The sequence below is a fragment of the Ovis aries genome, chromosome 6 (assembly GCF_016772045.2).
Source record: "Ovis aries strain OAR_USU_Benz2616 breed Rambouillet chromosome 6, ARS-UI_Ramb_v3.0, whole genome shotgun sequence".
Classification (NCBI taxonomy): domain Eukaryota; kingdom Metazoa; phylum Chordata; class Mammalia; order Artiodactyla; family Bovidae; genus Ovis; species Ovis aries.
Window position 1 is genome coordinate 70,864,861 of NC_056059.1, and position 23,423 is coordinate 70,888,283.

The window sequence follows — 23,423 nt, forward strand, 5'->3', positions numbered from 1 at the left end:
AGGTGCAGAAACTGAGCATTAAAAATTACCTACGCCTGGGCTCAGCCTTCAACCGCAGCTCCTGGCGCCACGCTTGGTCCCCCTCGAACAACAGGAATACAGAAGAATGTCGGGGCCCAATTTCGCTCCCCCCAAATTCCTGTTCCCCGCGCCCCTCCACCACCAGCGGCGTCCAGCCTCTTTCCTCTGGAGCTTGCTCGAGGGGCGGTGGCGGACCTTTATTGTCTGGGGAGCATCTGCCAGGTGGCGGGCCGATCCCCTGATGTGCGCGCGGTGCCCAGCTTCACAAAGCGCGCGGCGGGCAACACCACTCTCGTCCGGGAACATCACCGGGGAGGAGAGGTGGAGAGAGGTATGGGCTCTGGGGTCGTGAGCGCGGGGCGAGGGCCGACGTGCTCAACCACTCCCCGCGGGCTCAGTCCCCGGGGATCAGCACCTCGAAAGAACAGGGGTCAGACACCGCCACCAGGGAGCTAGACCCAGACCAAGGCGAGGAGGGGCGCGCAGAAGGGGCGTGGCCGTCGCGCAGGGGGAGGGCGCTGGGAGGAGCGGCCGCGGCTTGGCGCTCGCGGCTCTGGGGGCTCGGCTTTGCCGCGCTCCCGGCACTCGGGCTAGAGCCGGAACGTGGAACAGAGCTCCGGTCCCAGCGCAGCCACCGCGATGAGAGGCGCTCGCGGCGCCTGGGATTTCCTCTTCGTTCTGCTGCTCCTGCTCCTCGTCCAGCCAGGTGGGAGGGCGCTGCGGGTACTCGGACCGCGCCTCCCCATCCCCCCGGCGCAGCCTGTGCCCCGTTAGGGTCCGAATACGTTGGGGTGGCTGGGGAGAGGTGGCTGCCGGTGGCGTTTCAGTTTCGGGAAGATTCGGGGCGGCCCCAGGACTCTACTGCGCCCTGCCCTGCTCACCTGCGCCGGGAGCCCTCCTCAGCCGGTGGTGGGGGCGCTGAGCTGCGAGTCTTTCAGGAAGGCGGGCGGCGAGGGGCTTACGCTGAGGGCAGCGGGTTGTGTGTGAGTTTAGGGCTGCTTTTGTGAGGAGGGCGAGCTGAGCGGGGTCAGAGGCGGGCGGCGACGGAGTTCTCACGCAGCGCGTTATCTCCGCCGGCTGAGGCGCGGCGGTTGCATCCTTTTGTTAAAAGTTGTGCGTGAGAACCGGCCCGCAGGTTCTCAGCCGCGCCGAGGGCGAAGTTGTAGGAGAGCCTTTTCTTTGCTCTGCAGCGGCTGCCTTCCAAACCGCGGCGCTCTTTGTGCCCCAGAGCCGGGGACGCACCCGCTGCCTCGTCTGTTCCAGGCGCCACGCTGGACCGGAGTCGAAGGCTGCGGCGTCCTCGGGTTCCCGGGTTACGCTTTTAGCAGGGGGGAGCTTGCGGCTCTGTGGCCGCGAACCTGGAGGTGCGGCTCCGGAGACAACTTGGGCAGGGGTGTGGAAAGCAGCCGCTAGGTTGCAGACTTTGCTTTTGTATATCCCGTGCCCGAGGCTCGCCCCTTTCTGCCGCGTGCCGTTTCTTTCCTGCAGCGCGCCTCGGAGCGGCTGGTGGCTGCGTTTGCTGCCTGCTCCCGGGGGAGACAGGGATGGCGCGCCTAGACATTGCGGTCCCCGACCCCAGCCGCCGCCCGCGCCAGGCCAGGTTGACGGGGCTCTGCCAGCCCCTTCGGTGTCTGCGACCTCTAATCCCAGGTCCCTGTTTTCTTTGGGAATATTGAGAATCGCAACACAGCCTCTCGCGTGATTTACTCAACGGCTGCCCGAGGTGGGGGGTGGGAGATGGAGTGGAACTTTGAGCAAATCTTACTTAAATCTTAAAGCTGTTGTGAAAATCGGTTATATCTGCGCGGGAACTTGGGTCTTCAGGTGGAGAGGAGGATTTGTAGATTCCTGGAAGCCCTCAATCACATTCCTGCCCCCTCTCTCTTTTTCTGGGTGTCTCTGGTGCGCAAGCGAGTGCAAGTCGCCCAGCTAACCCCCTGAAGCTCTACTATTTCCCACGTCATTTTTTTTTTTTTTAACCCTTAAGGCTAACTTGATGATGTTAGGATAGAAAGTGAGTCTGAACTGGAATTCAAGGGCTCCAGAGGAAGCATCGCTATGAACTATTGTGGAACTGTCTCGTCAGTTTTCTTTCTGCTGGTCAGTTTTCCCATAAAATCTTAAGGCATTGTGAGGGCTTTCCTGTTGGGGAAGAGAGGTAGGAAGGATCATGACGAGTGGCCGGGTTCCGGTGGCTTGTTTGACTGCCTAAGCTTCAAATGAGATGTTTAGTCCCTTACGTCCTGGTGCCTTGATATTTTAATTTCATTTAAGACATGTGCACTGGACCTGAGGGGGGAACAAGAACCACCACACAGACTCTTTCCCATTTTTTAGAAAATTAAATGAATAGCTTCCTTCTTCCTCAGAATTAGCCTGCGCCATCCTAGAGAATTTTTTGGCAGAGGGGATTTTCAGGTCTGGCTCACGGGGGGCAGTGTGGTCTAGTGACAAAGGCTGGTGCTGCCTTTCTGGTTCTTTCTCAGCTTTTATTGGCTGCCTGCCATTGTGCCAGTCCCTTAAACTCAGGGGAGCACAGGGTCCTCCACAGGGTAGTGAGGGATCTGCACCATGAAGGATCCTTTGGGTCCCAAATTCTCCTCTTTCAGTGTCGTGAGCATAGACTCTCTACTTCTGAGCTCTTTCCCTGAATCCTTCCTGCCTCCTTGAAATTCCGCTGCCTCTCCTGGTCACAGAGACTCCTTGGTGGTACCCTACTCGCCTGCCTCTGGTTAAAGCAGCGAGGTGTGTGTTCTCTCACATGCTCGCCTACAGTTTCCCTTTGAGGGCTAGGAGGTGCCCACTCTGCAGGATCCTCCATTTCCAGCACCCCCCGTCCCCCCGCAGTGTTTACAGCTCCTGTACCCAGCAGGATGAACCTGCAAGGAATAGTGAATCATACCCTGCCCTCGCTCCTGCAGGTGTGAGGCTAGAGTCATTCTCAGCAGCTGGACACAGAACATTCTGGATTATTATCCTGCTGGAAATAACATGACGGTTTCATACAGGAAACCCAGATAATTCATTTAATGCCCTCTCTGGTCTCTCCCACCCATCCACACATTTTTTTTTTCCCTCAAGACTTTATAAATCACTCATGCTGTGTTATTGCAACACGTTTTTCTGGTGTGCCTTAAATTTCACATTAGTGCCAGGTCCTGTGTTGGGTTCCATTGCCTGAAATTTCCAGTCCCCTTGATAAGCCTTGGAGGTAGTCCTGTTACCATCCCTACCAAATCTGGAGAAACTGGCTGAGAATAACCCAGGGTTCCCACAATAATCAGTGGTGAAGCCTGAGATTGGCCCCATCTGCCCAGGTGTATATCCATTCACATGATTTCTCAATCAGTTGTAAAGTGAGATTTATTTGAAACTATTATATGTCATATGCTAGGCATTGTTGGAGGTTCTGGGAATATAGGCTGGTCAAGATTATTACCTTCCCAGTGTTGGTGAAAAAAGACCTTGAATTGCCTGTCGCAGGGTGTCTGAGTTAGAGTTCTCAATTTGAGGGAAGTTTCATCGAAGGGGGTGTTATTCAGTGATAGCTCCCCAGGGCTATGTATGATATGTATGTATGATAGCTCCCCTTTTGACGCTGGGTATGAGGGCACCCACTTCAGTGTTCTTGCCTGGAGAGTCCCATGAACAGAGTAGCCTGGCGGGCTACAGTCCATGGGGTCGAGAAGAGCTGGACATGGCTGAAGGGACTTAGCACAGCATGAGGGTTTTAGGTGTGAACTGTCCTGTTCCAGTTAGAATCCCTCCAAAATGAAGATGCGCTGTCTCTAAAATGATGATGCATGTTAGTTGAAATGTTTTTTCCATCCCCACTGTATATATAAAAAAAAAGTGGTCTTTGCATTGTATAATTGTGGTGAACTTGTGAGAGAGAAAACCCCTAGTGGTGGATAACACCATTGGCCGTTTACCCTGGATGAGCACCATGAGTTATAATGCAGTTAGTTTACCACTCAAAACCTTTCTCTCCCCCAAACAAATGGTGTGCCAGATTATTCTGTGGGCTTCCCTTGGAGCACGTTTATGTACAGATGTTGTTGTGATGGATTTTGCTGCTGTTGTTGACGGCCACTAAAAGTTGCCCTTAGGATTTTGACTCATTTCCTCAAGTCTCCACAGCTGATTAAAGGATACCAGGAAATGAGCCATGGTGTCCTGAGCAGAGTTCTTGAAGCTGAACTGCAGTGCGGGAACCCCTCAAGGCAATGGTCAAGGCTGCAGCGGTATTTTCCAGAATGAATTTAGTTTAACAGCCGACAGGCTAGGGAAGTGCTAAATGTTGCTGTGTTCATGTTTGGTGTCTTTTTAAAAACAGGCACCGAAAGACATTTGAAGAAATCTTAGGCATGCAAAATTTCACACGTGGTCACTGTAACTTGAATAGATATTTTTATGGCTGCAAATCCAGAGTGAAGAGGGCCTACAAGGGAGTTAAAGTTTGAATATAGGGTGAATTCAGTGTAAATCATTGTTGAAAGTAGAGAGGACTTTTGAATAAGCCTGGCTTAGCAGCTCTGGTTTCTGACATTTTGGACCTGAGACAGCCCATCTTTTGACTTCAGACACTTAATTGTAAACTGATAGCCCTTACTTGGATGTGTTTTATTTGGCTCACATAATACTTTTTTAGAAAATACTGGGGAAGTATTTAAAATATGGAGAATTTGTATCAAAATCTAGATTTCTCAATTCTCTTGAAGAGTTGGAAATTGCCTCTTTACATGGGACCTAGACAATCCCTCTCCACTGCCAGTCAGGCTTTTAGGCGTTTAGCCTTGGGCTCCAGTGAGCACAGGTGGGATATTGCAGGTACCTTGTGGAAGGAGCACAGGCCTAAGCAATGAAGACAGCCTTGTCTTAGTCTGCTGACTCCATGACTGACAGCTTTGTGACCTTGGAACAAATTGCTTACTGTTGCTGAGCTTCCCTCTTTCATCCTAGTTTTAGCTGTGTGACGTTGGGAAAATTACTTAACCTCTCTGTGTCAGTAAGTGTGTGGCTACATATAAAGTTTTTAGCATGGTGCTGCCTGGCACACTCATGGTACAAACTCAATACATGTCAAGTTTAATACGTAATTATCTATAAATTACAAATTATTGATATCCCTAAAATGGGATTAATGCCTTCTCTAATATGATTACTTTAAAGATTAGAAACAAATTATTGTAAAAATACTTGGCGCAGTGTATGGGATGGGATAGCCACCTAACAAATGAAGAAACTTCATAAATGTGTAGAATTTGACTATTTCTCTTTATAATCCTTGCATGCAGATACCAACAGATTTTGACAAATTTTAAAATGAAATAAACTTTAATTTTTGTCTTGAATTTTATATAGCTTTTGACATAACAGTTGGGAATCACTAGTCTTAGAGATTGAACAGATCTTGGACTTTTTTTTACTCAGGAGGAAAAAAACCCCAGATTTCTCCAGTGAAAATATTTATCCCTCCTAATTTTTTCCATTCATCTTATGCTTACCTTTTAGTTATGAAATTATTTTGCTAGATATCTTTGGCTGTATACCTTTCTGACAGCTATGTTTTTAAGGCGTTTGCGAACTTTAAAGTTTATGCGAAATTGCTATTCAGGGTATATGGCATCCCAGTTAAGAGCTTGGGCTCTGAAATTGACAAGCTGGGTTTTTATTCAGTTCCACCTCTGTGGCCTGGGATGAGACCCTTCTCGCTCAAGCTTCATTTCCTCACCTGTAAAATGGGAATGATGGCATAGGGCTACTAAAAGGAGAAAATTAGATTATGTAGAAAACACATTTTGCATAGCGTCCCTTACAGGGAAAGCATGGGAACACCACCACCAGGCTGATTTTAATGTTTCTTTTTCAGCTTTGTCTCTTAGGAAAGAAATTCAGAAATGGTTTAAACCCAAGTTATATAGAGGGGTTTGTCTTAGTATTAATCAAGACAAGTTATTAATCAAGTCGGGTCCAACTCTTTGCAACCCCATGGTCTGTAGCCCACCAGGCTCCTCTGTCCATGGGATTCTCCAGAAATACTGGAATGGGGCAGGAATACTGGAGTGGGTTGCCATTCCTTTCTCCAAGGAATCTTCCGGACCCAGGATTGAACCCGAGTCTCCTGCATTGCAGGCAAATTCTTTACCATCTGAGTCACCAGGGAAGCCCAGATCAAGATGAAGTTTATCCATTTACTGTTATTTTTTTACTTTTATATGTATATTTTAGACCTCATGGAGAGGTATGTGGGATCTTAATTCCCTGACCGGAGATGGAACCTGCACCCGCTGCAGTGAAAGCATGGAGTCTTCACCACTGGGCCACCAGGGAAGTCCTGAAGCTTATCCATTTAATGTCTTGGGTTTTTAAAAAAAAATTTTTTTTTAAAGATTCAGTTAGCATTGTGCGTAGTTCCCTCCCTGATTCTGTTTAACCTTATTCATAGCTGCTTTCTATAAAAGGGGGTGCAGCTTTCTGGATAAAAGTTTAGGAGGGGAAAGTTCTGTAGATAGCCGTTTTCTCAATGTGAATAAGTAAGTATAGCTCACAGAGGGTCCCTGAATCCTATGGCTTGTAAAGTGGCATTGAGAGAAAGCCTTGAGAGGGAGAGGCTCCTCCGCGACTGTGAGAGTTTCTTCTCTGGCCGTTGAAGGACCAAGCTGGGCTTGTCCGTTGCCCCCAGTACTGGACACACAGCAGTGCTGAGTCAATACTAGTTTGAACTCTCGCCTGTTCTCCAGCACTTGTATAGAGCTTTGCTCAGTCAACATTTCAGATTCAGTTTGGCAAAGGATGATCAATCCCTATGCTTTGGTCCTTGCAGGTACTGTACGTGTGGACTCCTGGGCTGCGGAGGAATAAAGTGAGAGCAGAACCATCAATTCAAAGTAGAATTTGGTGTCATGAGTGCAGAGTACCCAGGCAATATTTCAAAGGAGAGGAGTTTACATCTTGGTGGGCATGTGATAGATCAGGGATCAATAAAAGTGTCCATATGGGAGATAATATTTGACATTAAGTTCTACACTTTAAAGGAGGGCAGAGTGTCTGAGGCTTGTATTGGAAAAAAAACTGCTGAAAGAGGGAGCAAGAGATTAAGATCTTATTTGAAGATTCAATTCCTGTTAGGACTAGGGGGAAGGAATTGGCGGGAAGAGGCTGGAAAGGTGGACTTTGGTTAGCCTCAAGGATCATTGGTGGGGGAGGGTCATTTTAGTGTTGGGTTTGGTCCGGATTCTGCAAATACTTTTGTAGTCAAGGCTACGGTAGACTTGACCCAGTAGTGGCCCTCCCAGCTTTGCTAACTAGTCCAGGGCCGTTTGCTCCACCATTTTGTCCTAATGCACACTCCTCAGCCAGCTCCAAAAACTTGGGCACCCCCTTGCTGTGGGCAGCTGAAACTAAGGAGTGTGTGTGTGTGTGTAAGTTTTAGTAAAATACACTTAAAGTTTACCATCGTAAACATTTTTTGATGTACAGCTCAGTGGTATTATCTTCACATTGTTATTTAAGATAGAACACTGTCATCTTACAAAAACCTAGCGCTCTCAACCCATGAAACAGTCTGCCAGCCCCTGGCAACCATCATTCTACTTTCTGTCTGTATGACTGTGACGCTCCATGGACCTCAAATAGGAGAAATCATTCAGTACTTGTCTTTGTGACTGGCTTATTTCATTTAGCATACTGTCTTCAAGGTTCAGGGCTTCCCTCATAGCTCAGTCCAGTAAAGAATTTGCCTTGTTCGATTCCTGGGTTGCGAAGATCCCCTGCAGAAGGAAATGGCAACCCACTCCAGTATTCTTACCTGGAGAATTCCATGGACAGAGGGGCCTGGTGGGCTACAGTCCATGGGGTTGCAGAGTCAGACACGACTTGGTGACTACACCACCACCATGTGGTCGTGCATGTCGGAATTTCCTTCCTTTTTAAGGAAGGCAGTGCATGTACATGGACGTGTCTACCACAGTTTATCCATTCATCCATCAGTGAACACTTGGCTTCCCCCTTTTGGCAATTGTGAAGAATGCTGTTATGAACATGGGTGTACAAATACCTAAGGGAGAGTTTCTGAGCCTCTGTTAGAGTGGAGTTAAGCCTTTGAGCGTTATATGTTAGTGGGGAGCTGGGCAGGGGTCCATCAGTCACACGCTTTAGATGATTAGATGGTCTTTGGATGAAGAACTGAGCACTTGGGTGTTAGAGTGCATGCTCTGGAGAGAAAGAGAAACACTTTAGAAATAAGAGGAAGATAAAGGTGGCAGACTTGGTTAATTCACTTGGCCAATTTACAGGAATCTCAGATTTGCCAGTCACTGATGAGATAGTGAGGAGGGGGAACAGAAGTTGCTGTGGGTGTGGTAACAGCACTGGGGGTGCTATGGAATTCACAGAAATAAAGCTAAGAGGATGAGCCCTTTTGAAAGAGGGCATGTGATGCTATGTTGTTCTTTGGTTACTTAACAGACTGCATTTTCTTGAAGGCCAATTTCACAGAAACTACGACAGATATAAATGAAATTCTTCTTAGGGTCAGATCCAAGTGAAAAACAAAACTTAAGCTCCAAAGGTCAACAAAACATGGCTCTGTAATGTTACAGTAGGTTTTGGGGATTAGAAAGAATTGTGTGTTGTGTACCAGTCAGTCATGTAATGAAAAGTAAATTTTCCTGAAAAGAAATCGATGACAGGAAGATAATTCTGCATTTATTCTCTGCATTAGACCATTTAAAAAGTATGTTTATTGGTTTTCTCAGAGAATAAAATGGATGTTTTAGGTATAGAAGAGGATATAGAGTTGATTAAAGCTTTGGGAAATAGGCCCTTTGAAAGCAACTTAAAGAAATTGGATTTATTAAGCCTGAAGAAGATAACGTGAAGGGAGGTTTAGTGAATGACAGTCTTCAAATATTTGCAGAATATGAGTGAAGAATGGGACTAAATAAGACTAGTTTAAATTGCCCCAGAAGGGAAGTCAGGTTTTTTGTTGTGTGTGTGTGTGTGTGTGTGTGTGTAAAATCCTTTGATTGGAAAGGTTGGAAAGACTTTATTGTGTTACCAGAACTAGTTATAGGGTCTTGGCTGCAGGTATGACAAAAGCCAAGTAAGTAATTTTTGTCTTTAAATGGTTACGTCCTGCACCCCTCAGTTGGTATGATGACTTTTTAGGGGCCTACCTGAAATCTTTGCTAAATAAAATAACCAGCCCCTTCACTGCCGTGGCTGTGGAGGGTTTCTCATCCATTCTGAGTAGACTAACAGGATCTTCACAATTTTTGCTTATGTTGAAGGTAGCTAATAAAGAACTTGCACCTAAAATTGGGTTATTGATTGATGTATTGGAGGTGGGGGTGGTGAAAATAACCACAGAATGAATTGTACAGTGCTATAGCTTAAGCTGAGGGCCAGAATAAAAACAAGGAAGTTTGAGGTCTAAAGTAATCTATAATCAGCCCTGACCTAAGAATGGCTGTGCTCTGTGATTGCTCCACCGACTGGTGATTCTGAGACACAGTCAGCCATGCTGCACACAGGCTGAGGTCTGTAAGGATGAAGGAGCCCTTTCCCCTTGATTACTCAGGGATGGACTGTTTGCTCTGGGGCTGGCCCAGCATTCTCACTTCCCTTCGCATCTGCCCCTTCCCTTTGGTCATTTGGTGTTCATGGTTCAGTGGCAGTTGTTAAACCAGCCGACCATCCAGCCGGGGAATGTGGTATGGAACTGCAATTCAGCAGTCTCTCGTTGATTACATCATTACACCTGTCATGTCGTCATGCATGAAGATTTCTGAGATGTGATTTCCTGCCTTGAAGGAGCCGGGAATCTATGGAAACAGAAGTGCGAGGTAGATGCTAATGTAGTAAAATTTATAATAAGACTTTAACAGTTGGGGTCCAGAAGCTAAGTAAGACACATAATGTATAGCATTGGGCTGAAGGACTAGGTTTCACTTTTCAGGTAGAATAGCTGATTGCAAGGAAGATTTGGAAGCCAAGTTAAACCTTGAAGAGTGGGGCGATTGGTCAGGGTGTGAACAATAGACGCAGAGGGTGACAGCTGAAAGACTCCCGTAGAAAACAATCTCTGTGGGGACTAACAGAATACGAGATAGGATAAGTTTTAGGGCACCTGGGTTTTTCTTCAGTAATTGCAGTATTTCCTATAATGCCATATGTGATGAGATTTTTTATAAGTGTCATCTGGTCAAGTAGGTGCTTACTCAGAGAAGTAATTTTAGGAAGAGTGTAGATCTCACTTTTGCATGGTATTACATATATTGTGGGCTTGCTAGGTGGCGCTAGTAGTAAAGAACCTGCCTGCCAATGCCGGAGGGTGAAGAGACTTGGGTTCAATCCTTGCGTTGGGAAGATCCCCTGCAGGAGGAAATGGCAACTCACTCCAGTATTCTTCTCTGGAGAATCCCATGGACAGAGGAGCCTGGAGTTGCAGAGAGTTAGACACGACTGAGCGACTAACACACACATCTACACTATGCGCAGTGTATGCACGTGCTCGTGTGCACGCACACACACACACACACACACACACACACACACACACAGTATGCGCAGTGCGCATCCAGAGTAGGTCCACGGATATGTACTTGGAGTTGCTTTTAAGTCCAGGGCTAATTACCCTCCTCTACCTTCCTACCTACCCACCTCTGCCCCCAGCCAAGATCACAGATTTTGTATGCTCAACATCTGATAGTAGCAAGAGGTAATCTTTGAGTCTTAGCTTATTAACAAATTTTCAATATTTATTATAATGGTAACTCAAGTATGTAACATAAATTTGTGCATAAATATGCATAAATTCATTTGTTTAACAAACAAACAAACCCAGCAGCAAGTAAAACCCTCAATCCTTGAAAAGAATTCTCATCTGCTCTGGATTCCCTAGCCCTGCATTAGAAGGTAATTAAAAGGTAATGAGAGGTGCCGGTTACTGCCCTTTGCAAAGCACTGATCCTCGGGGAGGAGGTAGCTGTTTGTGAGAGGTGGAAATCTATTATTTGAGCTAAACATGTGAATGATGGTATTTTCCAGGGAATTCCTTGTACTTGACCTAATGGATTAAAAAATAATAGGGTAAATGAAAAGAGGAGAAATCCTTACTTTTTCCTTTGTATCTCTTAAAAAAACATTTGGTTTTACCCCAGGTGACTCAGATAATTTCAAAGGACGTTTTAAAATTCTTGAAAACAATCAGGGCTGCCAGTAAGTTAAATATAATGGCCTATGCAGATTTAGCAGAGGAATCGCTTTGCAGGGTTTGAACAAAGGAGGCGTTAGTTACCAGGTTTGCTAATTGTTTGGTGGGAAGTATTTATACAAACGGATCTAATGTAGATTTGACTTCTGGGGAAAATATTAGTGGTTTTGTGTAGCCTTTGGCTGTTTTTCTACTTGGCTAGGATATGTTTTAAAGAAAACAAGACTAAGTGGTTTAAAAAATTGGGAATTATTCTACTTGGAAAGACTATGGCTCCTTTTAAAGCATGTTTTATAGTTTGTAAAATGTTAAAAATGTGTTTCCATCATGTTCTTCACAATGTAGATTTCTTTTTCAATGGCTGATGGGAGATTTTCATCTCAAGAAACAGCCTGGTAAAACCGCACAGGCTTTAGGCTTTTCGTCATTAGTTAAATTAAACTAGGGTCCTTTCTCTAAAAATACGTCATTAGAATCGCCACTTGAAAACAGTTAATTGGGATGTTTAAGTGGTTTTCTTGTTATTTTAGTATAGTATATTTACTACAGGGAAATTGTAGGCAAGTTTCTAGCTCACTTTCATGAAAAAGAACCCTTCTTTCCAGTCTTTTAAAATAAACTAGCATATGTAGAAGGGTTTATGAATTTTTTAAGGAGATCTGAATGCGTAGCCTAATTTCCATTCCAGCATTTTCAAGGGATATTATTTTAAATGATCACTTTAGTTTCAGAATGAGTGCCTTCTAAGGAGAGGCTAGCCAGGATGCCGAAAGTGCTACGGTAGTGAGCAGCCTGCCGTCGGCAGGTGAGCACAATCCAGGCAGGTGAGCACAATCCAGGCAGGTGAGCACAGTCCAGGCAGGTGAGCACAATCCAGGCAGGTGAGCACAATCCAGGCAGGTGAGCACAATCCAGGCAGGTGCAGGTGGCTTCTCTCTCCATGTGGAAATCTTGGAACAGCACCTCTGGGCATAAAGCTGTAGTGCTTAAGGTTTACAGCTTCATTCTCTTCATCCCTTCAGTATCTTTTCAGTGGACCCTACATCTACCAGGAATTTGTAGATTTGTTTACAAATAATTATTGATACGCTTGAGGGGCATAGCCATGAACAGGCAAATAGCCTTGTCCTTTTGGGGCTTATGTTCTAGTGAATTCTTTTCCTTTCATGAGCCCAGGTTTACAAAGAGCCCAGAAGAAAGAAAAGGTCTAGGGTCTCTCTGCGAGAAAGCAGCTTTATTTAGATTTATTTCAGTTTTGCATTAGGGTCAATTGAAAAAGGAAGTAAAGAAAGGCAAGATTTCTCAGAGGGTTGGGGGTCACAGGGAAGGAGGGGCCAGAGGAGGCAAAATGGAGAGAGATGGGAGTGTGGGAAGGGAACCGGGTTGCGACAACTCAGGAGGAGCTTTGTGAGATGTTTGTCTCCTGAGCCCTGTCTGCCTCTGTGGTGGCCCACATACCAGTCTCCCAGCTTGTTATGGCTCTAGTCTTTGTAACTTCAGCCTCTAGCAGGTATGAGACTGTACTGATGAAGGAGGTACCAGAGTGGGTGACAGAAGTGTCCACAATGCCAGGGAATGTCTTCACTTCTCAGGAGTCTGCAGAGCCTTGAATGTGCCAAAAGTCCGTCATCCGTCTGTAGGTTTGGAACCATTTTTTCCTCCGAATGGACCAGAATGGTTTTTCACAGCTGAGAGAGATGCTTCAGGGATGCAGGCTGAATGCTCTCCAGTCTGTCTCCAAGGACGGGAGGCTCTGTACCTCCTTTTCACCTTCTTTCTTCTTTTTTTTTTTTTTGTTGTTGAAATTGACCATCTTCAGTTTCTAATGATACCTGTATTTAGCAGTTTGAGTCTGACAAAGCGCGCAGGTCGTGGAGAAGCTAAAACACAGTTCAGCCACTGTCTTGTCATGCTGGGCGTGGTGTATCCACTCCACTGTTAACTGCAGTAGCGTGGATGAGAGGACAGGATGACTTTTTTGCCTTTTAGCCTTAGGATGAACTTTCAGAGGTCCATGAAGTGATAAGCCCTCCCGTTTCAAATCAAGGACTCCCCCCAGTGAGAATGGAGACTCTGGGTACACAGGACAGGAAAGCTCCTCCTCTGTCCACTCTTGGGCACTGAGTAGGACTCGGGCTGCCTTTGGTGGCGGTGGTGCCCATCCTCAGAAAAGAATCCAAGATGAAGACTGGGGACGGCGAGTGGTACCCCCAGGAGTTGTGTGTGGCAGAGAAGGCCTCCCCCCTGACTACAGCTGTGGTTAGTTAATGACAGCATTAAGGTGGGTACTCACGTGCTTGGGACAGTGTCAGTTAACAATTCTGGTGAAACTAACCGCCTTAGGTATACAAGTGCGGGTGCTTAAGTAATTATGAAATCAGTTGCTTTAAAGCGCTTCGTCTAGATTTGACGGAAGACTAGTGTTTCTAAGCTGAGAATAGAAATAAAATAAAAATCCAGTGTCATCATCATTCATCAGCACCTGTTGTTTTGGGTGAGAACATCAGGGCCTAAATATAATACACTTCAAGTTTGCTCTCAGTTGACTAGGGAAGGGTTGAAGAAAACAAGAGAGGGGCCTGTGACTTCTCAGCTATTTCCTGGGTTATTTGAAAACTTATTAGCAGCCATTTTATTTCAAGATGGAGGAATTGGATCTCACAATAACTTTAAAGACTATATAAATATATACCTTTAAAATACACAGAAATTTAAGTGTGTATATATATGTGTGTGTTTGTATGTATGTATATATATATACTGGGGCTTCACAGGTAGTGCTAGTGGTAAAGAACCTACTTGCCAATATAGCAGATGTTAAGAGATGTGGGTTCTATCCCTGGGTCGGGAAGATCCCCTGGAGGGCATGGCAACCCACTGTAGAACTCTTGCCTGGAGAATTCTTCGGACAGAGGAGCCTGGTTGGCTACATTCCGTAGGGTCACAAAGAGTCAGACATGACTGAGTTGACATAGCCTGTACACAGGCATCTTTATAATTATGGGACCATCTCACACATGGAGACAAATGGAACGAACCCTCATCTACCCATCCATCCAGCTTCAGCAGTTGGATCAGTAGCAGTCTTCTTTTTCATTTTGTCCTCCCATTTTGTTTTTCCTTTTTGGCTGCGCCATGTGTCTTGTGGGATCTTTAGTTCCCTGGCTAGGAATCGAACCCGGGTCCACGGTAGTGAAAGCCTGTGTCCTAACCACTGGACTGCCAGGGAATCCATCCCACCTTGTCCTCCCATTATTTTAAAGCATATCTCAAGCATTGTAGAAATTCATTTGTGAATGTTTCCAGTATGTAGTTCTAAAATAGATTCCCTTCTCTGGACATAACGATGGCGGTGTCACAGCCTTCAAAGTCAGTAAAGTTCCACAATGTCATTGAGTGTCCAGGATTTACATTTCCCTTATTGAAAATAAGTATGAAAGCATATGTGGTGAACATATAAAGTTTTGCTAGAATCCCCACAAGAGCCACGTTGTCAATTGGTTGATAACGGCCTTTTCAGTCATTTCTAATTTGTAGGCTTTATTCCCCAGTGTTTGTTGAAGAAACTGAGGGTTTGTCCCGTGCAGTTTTCCACAGTCCAAATGCTGCTGCTGCCTGCATTCCTGTGGTGCTGTTTAACATGTTCTGTTCCCTGAATTTCCGTAAACTTGTCATATCGAGGTATGATCAGACTCAAGTTTGATTTCTTTTTTACCAAGATAACATCAGTAGATGGTATGTTCCTCTATAATTGTATTTTCTTTCTCTGTTTTGGATATACTGTTGAGTACTTGCAAAGTTTTTGGCTTTTGTTCTAATGGTTGCATTTACACTGATACCTTTATATAATACTCTTGGTTCACTCTTTCTGGGCCCAGTTTCCTACTGGTTGCCTTGTTTGAGCAACATTTAAATTAGTTACTAGTGTGTTCTTTCCCTTTTCTCTCCTAGCTTGGGATTTGAAGAGATACTTTTGTACTCCCAGTTACTGTCTATAAGGCAATCGGCAAGCATATTCTGCTTTGCAGATACTCCTCCATCCCCTAACTTTTCTGAAACTACACCGAAATTACTTTATCACAATGTATAGCAGTCACATATTCTGCTATCTCCTTTTTTAATCGTCATTTAATCTTAGTTCTGCAAGTAAATGTATATTTAATGCTTGCCACCACGGCTTATGTCTTGTCTTTCCTGACATTTTGGTTTTCTATAGCTCATTCTCTCAAGTACCTCAGAAAGCACTCATGGGAAGTAGTTCCTGAATTATGTTCACAGGAGCTTGTCTGTAGCCTTTGCTTTTTACGCTTAAAAGTCAGGTTGTTTGATGTAAATCCTTGGCTCATCTTTTCTTTGCTCAAGGATCTTTAATATTTTACTGTATTGTCTTTTGCCATAAAGTGTTGTCAAAGTCTGCTGGCAATCTGATTTTCTTTCCCTCATATTTAGCTTGATATGTTTGTCTAGATACCCAAAGGACTGTTTTTTTACCTTTATTCTTTGAAGTCTATAGTTCTGTAGTGTTAGATGCTCTGGGTTGATTTCCCGCCCGCCCCCACCCCGGGACATAATGTGCTATTTCCCTGGTAGCTCAGCTGGTAAAGAATCCACTGACAATGCAGGGGACCTGGGCTCAGACTATAAATTTAAATTGCTTACAGTGCAGCTTTTGCTCTTGGTTCTATTTTTCCTCTTGGCTTTTAGAGCTCCCATTGTGTGCATGTTAGATCTTCTTTGCCCATCTTTAATTTTGACCTTTTTCTCTCAAACCCTTTTAATATCTGCATAATTTGATAGAATTAAAACATTTTCCTCCTTCTCTTCTACTTCTTTTGAGGCATTATTCATTTTATTTGCTCTTGTGTTCTTTTTATTTACCCTTTATTTCTAAAATGATTTTTTCTTTCATTTTTCTTAGTTTTTTATCTCCATTTTTCTAATCTTTTCTCCAGTCAGCTCATTTTTTTTCTTTTTTATTTAATTGAAGTATAGCTGATTTACAATGTTGTGTCAATTTCTGGTATACAACAAAGTGATTCAGTTACATATATATATATATATTTAATCAACCAGCTCATTTATGACTTTAAAATTCCTATTTAGTCTATTTTTTATAACTTTTAAAATTTCTTTTAGCTCATTTTTGAAGTATTATAGTTTTCCTATGTGTTTTTCTGGCATGATTTTATCGTCTATACTAGGGATGTGATTCTGTCCCTTACTCTTTCTTTAAATAAAACATTTGGAATTCAATTGTGATTCTTTTCTGTTGTTCACTATGAGTTTTAGTTTTCGTATACTCTTAGTAGAACCATTATAGCTCTTCTTGCTTCACAGTTCTAAAGAACCCACTTACATTGTTTTCATGAAGTGGTTTAAAAAAATGGACTTGACTTTTCCACTTCTAAGATCTTAACTTTTTGGTCTCTGTCCCCAGCTCTTACCTGACTGAATCTTTCCTTTGCCCCAATTTACTCACCTTGGATTCATCCTTAGCAGTTTCTCCGCAGTGTGGAGCTTTGGCTTAGTTTGTTAGTTCATAGGAATTAGACCTCCCTCACGCCCAGAGCATCCTCGCACATTAGAAATACATGGGACACAATCCCTCTACACTTCCTAGGGAAGTTGGAACCTGCAGAGTACTCTGCCAGCTTCTGTGGGTGTTCCAGAATGGGGACTTGGAGCTTTCCAGTGAGCACCTGGTGGCTGTTCCTCAAGCTCCTGGTGGTCTGTCCCATTTCCTTCATACACAGGGTTCCTGGGGACACCTTATCACTTGGGTTTGTTGTAGCTCCTATCTATGGGTTTTTGGTGCTGCTCTATTTGTCCGTTTTTATGGTTAGGATGAATTGGGGAGATTCAATGAATTATGCTCCCACCACCATCTTGCCAGAATATCTATGGGCTTTTTAACATGAAATTGATAACCTTTGGGTCTGCTAGCAAAATAGCAAAGTCTTAAAACATTAAATCACTAATAATAGCTGCCTTATTTAAAAGTAATTTTCTTTCAAAATATAAGAATGTGTGATAGAAAAGTTAGTGCTTCTAACTATCTGCAAACTGGCCACTATATGGGCTACGTAAGCCATATTCTAAACTTAGTGTTACAAAATGTAATGGTTGGAATTATCTGAGGACCAGGAAGTCATCTCTGGGCTGTTGTTTCTGAGGAAAAGGTGTAAAGAGCCACCCACTTTTGCCATTATTTGTTTGGGTTGATATTCCTTGAGTTCTAAAGGAGACAATTCTATTTTATAGTTTTAAAAGGATTAAACCACATTTGCACTTTTAATGCCATCTAATAAAGATAAAATCATTACTTAATTAGGTGCATTTTTCTCTTTGAGCTTTTTTTCCCCCCAGTGAAGAATTTGCATATCTCTAATTATAGTCATTTGAAAAAAATGCTGCCAGGATTTGACATAATATTAATTTAGATTTCCAAAAATACAAAATTTCCTTCCTCCAATTTGAGTTTCCTCCAGTTGGCCATTGATTTAAATTACATGCTAAAAGGTGACAGTTTAGAATTGGCCCCCTTTTCCTCCTGTATTTAGGGACAACCATTATTCTAAAGCCATTGAAAGAAGTAAAACTTACTCAATGGGCATAGTAGAGACTTTTTTTTTTTAATTCTGGAAAATAGAGCAAGATCATTTTCGGACATTTCCTTCTGGTTTTCTATGAAGAGATTGAGAAGAAATCATTTCAAAATGGAGCTGGTCTTTAAGAATCCTTTGCAAAGGGTAGCAGGCTTAATGTATAGCTCTAATTGAATGTCACCCAAGAAAAATTAAGGGAAAAGTCAATACTCATTAAGCAGATTGACCAGCCAAGTGTTTTGATACATGTTGCAACAAATTTGAATAAACTAATTTTGTCCATTAGTGTGCTTTTAGACCAATGTGATTGTTTTGGTCTAATTATTTTTTATTTTGTGTATTCAAATGTAGACTGGCTGCAGAATTAATGATTGCAGTAATTATCTGATTAGCAATTTAGAAAATTGGTGAGTGGTATCTGACTACTCACCAAGCAGTGCCTGGCATTTCACAGGACTTTGTGCAGGAGCACACACAGTCTAAGGACAGGCTTGGGCTGTTGTCTGTCTTTGACCCACTGCAGGTGGGAGCCCTGAGGTCGTCACTGGTTAGCCTGGGCTGTGGATGTGGGCTCTTGCATGCCATGCACCAGATTGAGGTCTGGTGTGCTGCAGAAGTTGTATTTGCCACCCTGTGTCACTCTTCCGGAGTCCTGTAGCTGTGACTGGTGAATTCTGCAATATTTCCCACTTCTAAAGCTTGGGGATTCGAGAAATCTGTGCCCGAGTGGCTGCCAAAGCTTGTCAGGGGGACCCAGCACGAGGCCGATTTCTAGGTGTAAAAGCCAGGCAGATTTGCTCACTCAAGAAAATCTGTTTTTGCAGGTTTGCTTTAAATTCCAAGATACAGATCCAGATTAATGCTGGTTGAAAAGGATTTTGTTTTTTTGTTGCACTAATGCCATAGGTTTCTCCTGGTAACTGACTACCTTGTCGGGGAGGGGATGGTTGGTTCTCCAAGTGTGGTCCTAGACCTGCAGTAGCAGCAGCATCACCTGGGGCTTTTCAGGGGTGTGCAGACTCCCTTCCCACCCCAGACCCACCAAATTTGGAAACTCTGGGGATGGGGCCCAGTGGTCCCTTTTACCAAGCTCTCCAGCTGTATCTGGTGTAGGGTAAAGTTTTAAAACCACCAATCCTGAGTATAAAAATGACTGAGCTTTGTTACAGTGTTGGGCTGAGATAGTTAAAATAAATTGAAGCTAATGTAGCCTCTTGCATATTAGAACAGTGTGCAATTCTCTGTTCTCTTTCTGTTGCACTGAAAAGATAGATAGGCCTTTCAGTTGCTCCAAATAGGAAAGCAGACAATTGCAGTTCTGGGGGACAATGCCCCTGGTAGAGGCTGCAAAAAAGTCGTTCATGGAAGTGGGAGTGGGGAAATGGTGATAGAAAGGCCCCTCTGGATTGTATTTTAAAGGAATAAATGTGATTGTGTTCCTCTCTGATTCAAACCTTTCAGAGACTTCTCAGTGTTCTTGGAGTAAAGTCTGTCCATGTAGACCCATCCAAGACTTCCGGTGGCTCCACTTGATCTCCACTTTGCACACAGTACCTGCCGCATCTTCTGTTCTCAGGGCTTGCTTCACTCCTTTTCCCTCCTTGAAGCTGTCCTTGCTCCTTGGAGCTCCCTGCCCCTCTGCCTCTGCCAGGGGCACCAGTTCTCCTTGCTTCTTGGTGCCCTTCAGACCCCAGCGAGCGTGTTTGTTTTCTGACCCCCTAGGGTAGGTCAGGTCAGGGAACCTTGTATGATGCATGTCTCCCCACTCTGCACACTGTAATTGTGTGATTGGACAATTACTGGTTGACCGGTGCAGCTAAATATAAATTCCGTGAGGGGGAGAGAGACCCTGCCTTTTTCACTGCTGCCCAAGGGTCCAGCCTATAGCAAACATTCAAGAAAAGTTTTTGGATGAATGAATGAAAGGTAGGGAGAAGTAGTCCCATTTTTATCCCTAGGACATGTGGAATGGTTAATGTATGCAATTTTGATGGTGTGTCACCTAGTGAGTTTTATTTATAAGACCAGTTGCCACCATCATCTAATCCTGCTGGAAGGGGGAGTCCCTTGCACAGGGGAGCAGAATCTCATGATTTCTAGTTTGGAATCTGGCTTATGGGATGCCCAAGAGAGGTTCTTGACTATTATGCATTCAGGAATGTGGGAGAGGGGGGAAATCCTCTGATCACGGAGATATTCATAATACACAGGCCAGTAGCCTGAGTGGTAAAGGTGGCACCTGGGGGGGGGGTTCAGGGAAATGACTGTTGTCCTCTGTTCCCTCAGGGCTTCCAGGAAAACCTGCTCACTCTGCTCACAGAATTGATATTGGGGCACCATCTTTCTCCCCACCCACTTTCAGATCTGTTTGATAGAATTCACACGCACTCCTTTGCCTCATTTTGATCAATTTGTCTTGGCCTAGATAAAGCTAGGATTTTTCATTCCTATTGTAGAAGGTGACAACATGCGAGTTACCTCCCAGAGGTGATAGCTTCAAAGTGGGAGCATTTTGCCTCAAATCAGAAACTAAGTCAGCCTTGGTAACAATCAGTGGAAGGGTTGGCAATAGCATCTATGGATATAATTTATTAAAAATACACATATTTAGAGGAGGGCTCATTTGTTTTTGGGGGGTGCTGCACAGGGGATCTTAGTTCCCCGACCAGGGATTGAACTGGTGCACCCTGTAGTGGGAGCAGAGAGTCTTAACCACTGGACAGCCAGGGAAGTAACTTAAATCCTCTTTAAAGATGGTGGTTTCAATATCTAGAGTGGCTTGTTGGCACTCTTGCTTTTGATATAGGAAGCTGATAATCTGCTCTCTGTATTTGCCAAGGCAATGGCACCCCTCTCCAGTACGCTTTCCTGGAAAATCCCATGGACGGAGGAGCCTGGTAGGCTGCAGCCCATGGGGTCGCTAAGAGTCGGACACCACTGAGCAACTTAACCCACTTCACTTTTGTGTTTATTTTACATCTGGGATTCAGCATACTCTCATACCCAATGTAAACTCCTGATAGATAAGGTGAAACGGAATAAACACAGTAAATTTTGGAACAAACACCGTAAACACTATTTCTCATTGGCAGCCATTTATTGACCATAAGGTGGGTATAGGATTTAGAGATAATGTCTAAATCCTGATGTAGCTCATTTATAGATGTTGGAACTCTGAAGCTTGGAGAGGTCAGATAACTTCCCCAAGTTTCACATCATTCAACTTGGGATCTCTAAAACCCATACCTTTTCCATTTTATTCCTGTGGCCTCCCTTGCTCATCCAAGCTCAGAAAAGCAGAGTCATCTCCAGTCTCTGAATTGGATTCTAGACTTTAAAATACTGTTGAATAAAGTTACAGAAGTTGCAAGATGAATGCAAAGAACTTGAGGATACCCTTCACCTAGATTCACATATTAACATTTCGCCACATTTGCTTTGTCATGTATATACATATTAGGTTTTTTTTTTTACTCTTTTGAGAGTTAAGTTGCTAATATGCCTCCCTGAAAACCCATCTGAGCCTCAGCCTTGGGCTTATGAGAATATGGAGGCCACCCAGGATGAGTTCCTTTTCTGGCCCCAATCCATATGGTTCTACCCTCTCCACCCCCCCCCCCCCTCACCCGCCCCAAGCAGGGAGCCTCAGCTCACTCTTGCCCTCAGCCTTAGTCCCAGTCCTTTAATTTAGATCCTAAAACCCATGCAACTGCCTTTTTGAAAATGGGCTCTCTTCAGCAAATAACCAACAAACCCTCTTCTATGGCACCTAGTATAGGCAAATAAAAAGGGGTTCCTCATGTTTCCACTTACTTTGTGAAAAAGGGGGAGAATGGGGTTTCATTCTACCTTGTTCAGGGCTGCAGATAAACTATTTGACCCCTTCCCTTTGACTTCTGTTTTCAAGAGAGTTGGGGCTTCCCTTGTGGCTCAGCTAGTAAAGAATCTGCTGGAAGTGCGGGAGACCTGGGTTCGATCCCTGGGTTGGGAAGATCCCCTGGAGGAGGGGACAGCTCCCCACTCTAGTATTTTGGCCTGGAGAACTCCATGGACTCTATTTTATAGTCCATGGGGTCGCAAAGGATTGGACACAACCAATGCTGGTTACCTTTTCTCTGGCAAGTGCTTCAGATAAAATTCCTTTTTTTTTTTTTAAATCAATAATTTTGTTTTTATTTCCTCTGTTTTAAACCAGCTATAAAATGACATTTTGAAAGTGGAAACAAAAGGAAAAAGTTCTGTCCTCCTAGTGTTTGGGATAGAGGGGACGGTGCAATTTCCCTTGTCTGACAGGTCTGTTAAAAGCAGAATTCAGAGTATAATCACTAATTAAATGTATTGACTTACACATTATGGTGAAAATTAGCTTAAACATCTATTTAAGCCATGTATTATTCCAAGCATTTTTCTGAGCTAGAAAAGCAGAGAGAGCGCTTTCAAAAATATAGATCACATTTGAAGACAGAGTTTAAAAAGCGCCTCAGGAAAACAACCCAAATATCAGGATAAATGGAGAAACTAAAATGTAATATAATACGCACAGTGAAATATTATTCAGCCTTAAAAAAGAAATTCTAACACACACTAACAACGTAGGAGAACCTTGGAGACCCTATGCTGAGTTAGGTGAGACACAGAAGGACAAGTATTGTATGGGTCCACTTACGTGTGATCCCTAGAGACGGCAAGTAACATAGCGGTCACCAGGGGCTGGGGTGTGGGAGTGATGGTATAATGGAGAGTTATTCCTGAATGGGTGCAGACTTTGACTTCGGAATGATGAAGAAGCTCTGGAAATGGGTAGTGGTGGTGGTCACATGACATTGTAAATATATTTACTGCCATTCCATTGTTTAATTAAAAATGGTTAAAGTGATAGATTTTATGTTCCATATATTTTGCCAACAAAAAAATGTTCTAAATACCCCCATTGGCATATATTTACGTTATATATAACAGTCCTTTGTTTATTGGTAACAGTTTGATGTCATTAGAATGAGATGCTGTAGAATTAAAACTAGAACTTCTAAGTGTCACATTTTTATTTTGTATAAGCTTTCATTTGCTTTTAACTCTGCCTCATTTCCCCATTTGAGCCTGGGAATTGGCATTTCGAGGAATTGTCAGTTTCCTGGCTGGTGGACAAGCTGTGGTGATTAGATTAGAACTCTATGCCCACACTCACTCTCAACCGCACATGTCCAGGACAGCGCTGGCGTGAAGTCAGTTTCTGTCTGACAGGTCCTTCAGCAGGTCCCTTCAAGAGTCTGGCTGTCCTGCCCTCTGTGAAGCCAGGGGGGTCTATTTAGAAGTGAGATGCCTGCATGGCAGTTTTCCGTGGCCCTGGGTAGGTCTGGGGTGAAGCTGGCCTTTGACTGGCATGGCCGACCTTCCATGCCCTTCTTGCCCTGTTCCTTTTCACTTTGCCATTAGAAGAAGCGACATCTATCAAAGCTCTTCTCAGGTTGGAGATGATGAGCAAAGTTATTAATTGTGTCTGCTAAGATATTTAATATTTGTTCTTTAAGTCGAGGAAGTTAACATTGAAAGAAATCAAGAGCTCCCCCACCTCCACCCCC

General features: G+C 44.1%; 1 protein-coding gene across 2 annotated transcripts in view; it reads left to right on the plus strand.

Annotated features, from left to right (window-relative positions):
• The first annotated feature begins 590 nt into the window (after positions 1-590).
• Positions 591-23,423, plus strand: part of KIT (KIT proto-oncogene, receptor tyrosine kinase) — an 82,320-nt gene continuing 59,487 nt past the window's right edge. Inside the window, exon 1 of one of the 2 annotated variants that reach the window (XM_027970729.2) lies at positions 591-727. In XM_027970729.2, coding sequence (XP_027826530.2) covers positions 661-727 — 67 coding nt within the window. In that variant the 5' untranslated portion in view covers positions 591-660. 2 annotated transcript variants of the gene reach the window in all.